Source organism: Microtus ochrogaster, chromosome 24, assembly GCF_000317375.1.
Source record: "Microtus ochrogaster isolate Prairie Vole_2 chromosome 24, MicOch1.0, whole genome shotgun sequence".
Lineage (NCBI taxonomy): Eukaryota > Metazoa > Chordata > Mammalia > Rodentia > Cricetidae > Microtus > Microtus ochrogaster.
In genome coordinates this window covers 33,758,735-33,767,041 of record NC_022024.1, presented here as the reverse complement: position 1 = coordinate 33,767,041, position 8,307 = coordinate 33,758,735, and the positions used below count along the sequence as shown (strand labels likewise).

The 8,307-nt window shown below is 43.2% G+C and overlaps 1 protein-coding gene across 1 annotated transcript in view; it reads left to right on the top strand.

Annotated features, from left to right (window-relative positions):
* Positions 1-7,020, top strand: part of C24H12orf42 (chromosome 24 C12orf42 homolog) — a 44,503-nt gene extending 37,483 nt beyond the window's left edge. Inside the window, exons 3-4 of the mRNA XM_026784451.1 lie at positions 2,500-2,862; positions 6,584-7,020. Of these exons, the coding sequence (XP_026640252.1) occupies positions 2,500-2,862; positions 6,584-7,020 (800 nt within the window). The remainder of the gene's footprint in view (positions 1-2,499; positions 2,863-6,583) is intronic.
* The last annotated feature ends 1,287 nt before the right edge of the window (positions 7,021-8,307 follow it).

Here is an 8,307-nt window from a genome sequence, read left to right as displayed (position 1 = left end):
TATTAGAAACACCTCTTTATTTGTGTCTCTCCCATCCCGTGGTATTCTTCTATATCTGTATCTGTTTCTCTTCTTATAAGGACACTAGCCATATTGAATTAAGGACGACCTCAGTGACCCCTTCTTGACTCTCATGTGTAAAGAGTCTATTTCCAATTAAGGGCAGATTCACAGCTACTGAAGCTCAGGGCTTGAATATAATTTCTAGAGGATGTAATTCATTTGGTCATACTGTCACAGACTCAATGTCTTTTTGCAAGTTCCTCTTCAGCTCTCAAAATTAGCCTGCATATCACTCAACCTGAGGAGATTCCAAAGCCCTGGAAATTTCTCTTTCTTTACACTCCTCCCCCCATTGAAGATCTCCTTTTATGTCACTGCTATCTGAAAAGACATGTCATTAAGTACATCTGCACTATGAATGCTAAACTATTTTATTTTTGTCTAATTAAAAATTCATAGAAATTCCAGTATATGAACTATGGATTTTAGTTTATTTTCTTCAAACTTTGTTGTTTTCATTGTATGCTTCTCCATCTTTGTATTTAAGAATGATTCTTTCATATAAGCTTTGACTTTACTATGTAATAATGTCAATATTTAATATTTATTTTCTACACACCAACTATGTTCTACATTATACACACCGTCTAGTCTGTGCTTTGTCATTTCTCAAGAGGCAGTTGTAATTCTCCATATTTTATTAATGAGAGTCTGAGAATGTGTAAATTAAAGAGAAATTTCCCAGGCCTCCAAGCTGTAAATTGCCAAAAAACTTGAACTGCTTTCACTGATTTCTCCTACTATTCTGAGATGAGAATAACATATCTTAGGTCAAAATTCATGTTTTTATTTCTGTAACACACATAATTGTAAAAAGATTGAATTTGGTAATTAGATAAAATAAGCCTTGTCCATTCTCTTGCTCCTTCCAAGAGTTCTTATCCCTAAAAGGATCTCAGTTGCTTTCAAACTATAATCCTAAAATTGTGTGCATGTGCACACACACGCATACACACTCCCCTATATTGTCTGTCCACAGAGACTATTCTTCTCTTCCTGTTTTTTATCTCTATAACTCCCCATTGCTTGGCACTGCCCTGGCTGTGTCCATGGCTGCCTTTGACTATTGAAGGCTCACTCACATTTACCTTCTCCCTGGTCTGGGACTAGCCAAGCTTAGGATGACTGGCTGTTGAGCCCTGGAGAGCTACCTATCTCTGATTCCACAACATTAGAATTATAAATGTGCCCGTGTGCCCGTGTGTGTGTGTGTGTGTGTGTGTGTGCGTGTGTGTATGTGTATCTGTCTGTCTGTTCTCTGTCTATAAAATGGGTTCTGAGATATCCAGCTCAGATCTCATGTTTGCAAGGCAAACTATTTCCTGACAGAGCCACCTCCAAGCCCTCCAAGGCACCTTTAAGCAATGTGTTTTTCACCTTGCTAATGCATCTAAAGAAGTGTCCACCCCCGCCCTGGACTTGTGCTTTGGGATTGAGAGTCTGGGCTGAAGTTCTAACTCTGTTCATTAGTATTTATGTAAACTTGGACGAGCTACCTGTTCTAATGTATGTTGGCTTCTTGGAGTATTGTAAGAATTGGTCACAAAATGGGTGGCTTAGAAAAACATAAGTTTATTCATTCCATTCTGGAGGCCAGAAGTCCCAAATCAAGGTGACCGCCTGGGCATGCTTCCCCTGAAAGCCCTAGAGAAGGGTTATCTGCTTCTTCCTTCTAGTAGCTCCTTGTGTACTTAGGCTCCCAATCCCTGTCTTCATCTTCACTGGCCTTCACCTTTGCCTGTGTCTCCATGAGGGCACACTCTCGTGTGTCTCAGTTTTATAAGAAGGATAAACAAAACGAACCCTAACTCAGAATGACTTCTTCTTCAATTACATTTTTAGGAACTTTATCCCCAAACGAGGCCACATGTGCGGGTATTGGAGATCGCAAGCACAGGTGTACAGAGCTTCAACACAGCGTTTTGTTTTTGGTGGGAGGCACTCACAAACTGCAATCTAGTGTTCTTACTATAAAATGGAGGTACGAATGGTTTCATCTAGTTGTGGCTCTTGCAAGGATTCAGCAGCAACTGTGTTCAGGGCATCATGCAGTACCTGCTACATGCATCAGTATTCTCAGCCCTTCACACAAACTGCAATCTAGTGTCCTTACTATAAAATGGAGGTACGAATGGTTTCATCTAGTTGTGGCTCTTGCAAGGATTCAGCAGCAACTGTGTTCAGGGCATCATGCAGTACCTGCTACATGCATCAGTATTCTCAGCGCTTCACATCTGTCTCCACGCTCCATACTCCTCCCACCGTCTTCCCTCTGAGGTAGACACCCCAGTTCCTGTCACAGTCATGCGTGCTTGCTCGGATGTGAAACAGAAAACACACACACAGGCATCTACAACTCCATCCCTGCCTCCTTCCATTAATCTAGACAACGGTTTTGAAGTGATTCTTTCCAACTAACGTCTTTCCCTTTTACAGGATTTATAGAAGGGACTCCTAGTCCATTGACAGATAACGGACTACTTTACACTCCACAGTACATAATCCCCAACTCTCCTGCGAGCACAGTTTCTTTCGAAGAAGTTTATGGAGAAGCCTGTCCTTCCCTGTCATCCTCCAGTGAGACGGACGAAGATGATTTGTTCTCTACTGTCAAGGACAGAAGGCAGAAGCGACTTAGAGGAGCACCTAAGCAGGCCTGGACCAGCCCATTTCTGGAAAAGCCAGCTGCAGATAAGCCTCTTAAACGATCATACTCAGTGAATACCATTTTCCTGGAAGCTGCAGGTAGACACATACCACTTCAGAACCATCCCTTGGGCAAATCCAAGGGAGATTCTGGTAGGTATCACGTTGTGGTTTCTGACTTCTCTTGTCTTAATTTGTCATTTTCTGGTTTTAACTTCAATTTAACAAAACTGCTGGTTATCGAATCAATGGTGAGCCATATTCTAGAAGCATGATAAGAGCTTTATAAGTGAGACGTTAGGCTTTTGGTTGACACTGCATTTGAGCGGACAGGTGTGTGTTGATGACAAGTTATTGATCATTAGGTGTTGCACCAAACAGTAGCGGCGACATCATATATGTTAAGCTGTTATCCTAAGCTAGACTCCATACTGAGCATTTTATGGCTTTTTACAAAACCAACATGTAACATTTAGACAGCTAGCCCCCTTACTTTACAAACAAAGTAGCTGTGAATGAATAGGATAGGGTAATATGTATGATAATTAAATGTTTCAACGTCAGCTGTCCTAGTAGGAAAGATTAAAAATAAGGGCACAGAGGATGAGGAAATAGTTCAGTGGCTAAGGTATTTGAAAGACCTGAGTTTGAACCTCTCGAATCCACGTAAACTGGGCATATGAGCTCATGCCTATAACCCCAGTGTTTCAAGAATGAGGAGGAGAGGTAGGGGGAACATGAGAACCCTTGGAAGTTCATCAATGTAGGCAGGGGTGAGTGGCAACAAACACACAGAGAGACTGTCTCAAGCCAGTGAAGTTGTCTGCTGACCTTCACACACATGATGTTGGACGCACATGTCTGTGTCCACCCATGCAGGTGTGTACAGCACAGTGTGGTGGGCACACAGGCCAAGCATATTCATGTGCACACACAATAATTTTAAATGGAGTATAAAAAAAAGAGTTTTGGAACAGAAGACCCTGGCTCAGGTCTCGGCTCTCTCCCACATCAATCTTGTAGCCATGATGCAGTTCCATGGGTGTTTTCTGAGCTTGGTCTTTTCCTCCATAAATCAAGGATAATTAGTGCTATGAAGTGTATTTGTAATTAGAAGGCTCATTTCAAAAATTCCCAAACACGGTAGAGACTCTAGGACGTAGGTATCTGGGAAATGTTAGGAAGAAGGATTGGGTTGGTGTTATGGAGCCTTCTTGGAATGGAGTTGTTGTTGTTGTTTTTTCCAATGTGGAGAGTTTTCCTTCCAAATGCCAACACAGGTTCTGTTGATCTATAGACACCAAGTCAGAGAATCTTTTATTTCTAGGATGCTGGACCTAATGATGGGTTGCAGATTATACGAGTCAGTTAACACTTTGAAAAACTTTATGTGCATATGTTTGTGTGTGTGTGTGTGTGTGTATATGTGTGTGTGTGTGTGTGTATATGTGTGTGTATGTGTGTGTATGTGTGTGTGTATGTGTATATATGTGTGTGTATGTGTGTGTATGTGTGTGTGTGAGTGTGTGTGTATGTGTATATATGTGTGTGTGTATGTGTGTGTGTGTTGTGAGTGTGTGTGTGTATGTGTGTGTGTATGTGTGTGTGTATGTGTGTATGTGTATATATGTGTGTGTGTGTGTGTGAGTGTGTGTGTGTATGTGTGTGTGTATGTGTGTGTGTGTCCATGTATATGTGTGTGGCGGTCAGAGGGCAGCCTCATATCTCAGTCTTAGAGGAGTCTGCCTCCTTTTGAGACAGGGTTCATTGGACTGCATCTTCCTAATTAGGTCCGACTGGCTGGCCAGAGGATCCCAGGGATCCTCCCATCTCTACCTACTCAACTCTGGGGCTGCAAACATCTGTTCCCACAGCAGGCATTTCCACATGTGCCCTGGGTCTTCATTCTTGTGAGGCAAGCGGTCCATCCACTGAGCCATCTCTCCAGTTTTGAGTCTTTCTCTGTGTAAGGCAATGTGCCAACATGAGCATATATGCCTTCAGCTCTCATCCGTTTGATCTTTCCACAGAGATAAAAAGTGTTGCTTTCTTATAATTTGGAAGCAGAATTGGAGGCCTGTTGGGGTTCTGTTACTGTAGGGTTGAAGTCAGGATTCAAACCTCCAACCCTGACTCCAGGCCAGAACATCCTTGGCTGATGAGTTAACAGGGCAATGATGGTTCTTCGGCCTGAAGCACTTTCTAAGTTCTCGATTCTAAACACTTTGTTGTCATCTTCCCTCAGACATTTAACCAGTTTGTTTCTCCATATTCAAGTTTTTAGTTAAGTATGACACACTTGGTCTTCCCTAATCTCCTTTCTTGCTTTGTCTCTTAGGATTATCATTAAGACTTCTAAGCTTACTTATTTCTTATTCATGAGTCGGCTCCCATCTCCTTTTCCCCTCCTGCCCCCACAAAGAGACCATAGGCTGTGTTGGGGCAGAGATGATGCTCACCTTATTCTCTTCGGTGTCTCTAATGTCTCGAATGCTATTGGGCACCTAACAGCTTCTCACAGGTGAGACAATGCATAAACGAATGAACAGATTGATTTTCATCGGCAATCACGTGACATAGCAAAAGCTCCATGTTCCCAGTGAGAGCAAAGATGCTTAGGACAGCTGGTGTTTCAGGGTTGGACCCTGATGGCCCAGATTTTGTCAGGCCACACTGTCTCCTTGTTGCTGGTCAAATGTGCCATAGTGATTGCTGCGGTACTCCAAAGGAAAGAATGCCCGTCTTTCAGCGTAAGAGATAGGATAGCATGCTCTGCCTAGGTCATGTGTGATTGTGCTAAATTCCAGAATTTCAGCAGATTCTTCATGCCCTGAATATGGACCATAATTAAGTGACGCATATGCAAGGGCTGGAAAGTCCATGTTGATAGGTGTTATGAGAATGTTGTCAAGCACCGAGTTTGGAAGCTTTCACTCACCCAGACATTTGGCAGTGTTCCGTTTTTGTGTGCAGGAATAACTCGTTCTTTGGATTTGCCAGGTTCCCTAAACGGTTCTTGTTTGGTTTGTCTGCTTGACAGGTATATTGAGTGCACAGCGGAAGATACTCAGTACCTACCAGGCACAGAGCAATGTGGTGGGAATTCAGTTTAACTCCTTAGAAACACATTGGCTGTTTGACGCCCAGTGTTAGGATGATGCTGTGCTTGGGAAAGAATTCTGTGGTTGTTTGAAAGATTTTGGGGATTTGCCCATTACTAAGAAGCCCATTAGAGAGTTGCAGGAAATGATTTTAAGTGTGTAAATTATCTTAATTTATTACTGATGGAACAGACCTCTAATGTGTATGAGTCAATGTGCAGAATTTCTCAAATAAAAATGGAAGACTGTATGCATAAAATGTAGATAGAATTGCAACAGTGGGGAAAGAATAGAAATTAAACTGGATATTAATATCAGCGGGAGAGTGAATGTTGGGTAGGCTCATCTTCGGGGGTTATCTACTTTTTGCATTTCAGCTGGTTTTATAAATTCTAAGAAAATCCATGGCGTAGCTAATGTTTGGATTTGCTTTCAGATCATCAGTGGTTAGCCTGAGCCGGCCATTGACCCCTTCTAGCATATCCAACACAACTCAATAACTTTCTCTTTACAAACTTCCCAGAAGTAGAAGCTGGTGCCCGGCTTTAGTCACAAAGCTTCTCCTTTTCCCTCCGAAGGTTTGGACAGGCTCCTTTGAAACCGTTCTTGTTCTTGTACTCGGCAGCCTCTTCCCAGGGCCAGCAAAGGAATAGCCAGCATTTGGATTATGTGACGGGGTGGTCAGGGGTTTTCTTTTCTCTCTCCATCCCAGCTGCTGGCCTGTGGTCCTTGTCCAGGCTGGAGCTGGACTACCACTCAGCTTTGCCTTCCAGGTCCTGTGTTGAGACCTTTCACCGCCATCGGCCTCTGCAGACGTGTAAACCAGATCTGCTCTTCCCCGAAGATCAGTTGCAGGACTGCCTCGGAATCTGGGCAGCAGGATAAAATGTCATCCTCGGGCTCCTGGACAAACCCAGATTCCCTAAGCATATGTGGAAGTGCATTAGGAAGACGCTTGGCTGCCATAACACCAGGGATGACCCCCAAGCATTCTCATCGCCCTACAGAACGTAGGTCAAAGGCAGCTAGCGCCTTCCAGGGCCATGCAGCCAAGGAGCCCCTGCCTCTGCTCGTGGGATCTTCTACCCATTTGTTTCCCAAGAAGTTAATGAAGGTTTGCTCCTCAGCAGCCCCACGCCCACCCCAGCGCTTCCATACGGCTTGTTCACAGACTCTTTCCAGGCCGGTGGTGACTGCTCACTTACACTGACTGCTGAGAAGGAATTGTTCTGCAAGCACTGCCCATCTTCCAATCAATGCCTGCCCGGAACAACAGAAAGGGCCTCAGATGGATTGGTTTCCACAGAACCATTGTTAGGCTTTGTGAAGCATTTTTGAACCTAATAAATAATGTCAAAAGTCTCTGTCGCGGCCAAAAATGTTCTTTTTGAAGCATTTGTAATGGTATTTTTGTTCTGCAGTGTCTCCCACTGTTACAAAGAATCCACGCCGCACAATGAGGATCGGGTGCACCGCGTGCCACTTGGCAGCGCGGCCTGCTGGGATCGTAGGTTGGGCCTTTGTTTTGCTGTTACAGGTAAAAGGTTTCATTTGCCAGCTTCGGCTTAGGGCTAAGGGTAGTTTCTGAGGGCCTTCAGGATGTCTATGTAGACATTTGGAAAACATAATTGAATGCCTGTAATTTAATAGTTAAAACATGAAATTTGATTACACCAGAAATGCCCAGGGAAATTCTTCAGGCTATGTGAAGGGTTTTGTGTCAGAAACCCGAAGCCAGATCCTAGCTGGAGGCTTTGAAACCCTTGGAAGTAAGCTTAATTTTTTTTTTTTTTTTAAAGGAGACGATTCCAAAGTTTCTCATTTGGTATAGAAAAGTCTGGCAACTCAGGGAATGGACTATCAAACTGGTCATTCTAAATAACACATTAAAAATGCTTTGGGGGTAACTTACCAGACTTACGTGTCTATGTTCAACACTATATAATGTTTGATAGCTTTAGCAGTGATTTGATGGGATGACATTTGTTCCTTTCAATGTTCATGGAGAAATAGGAGCCAGTGTGATCAGTATCTGTCCTCAGACTTGCAATGTCCCCTCAGGGCTGGCCTTGGGAAACTAGATGCATAGAGATTAGAAAGATTCGCTGCATTCATATTTTCCCTTTGGCTCAATAAAATATGTGTGCCTATATGCAGGTAAGAGTATGCCTACATTTGAGTCATCACACCTCATCTTCAAGTCTCAGAGTTTATTTTTTAAGATTTGTTTTAAATTTATGTGTATGAGTATTTGCCTGCATGTAGATACATCACATGTGTGCCTGTTATCCATGGAGGTTGGAAGAGAACATGGGATACCTTGGAACTGGGATTTCTGGGGTTGTAAACCTCCCTGTGGGAATTGAACTCAGGTCCTCTGCAAGGGCAGCCTGTGCTCCTAACTGCTGACCATCTCTCCAGCAACACAGGTCTCAGAGTTTCAACAGGAGTGCAGCGGTGGTCTAAGAAAACTGCATGACATTTAAGAATAGGTTTA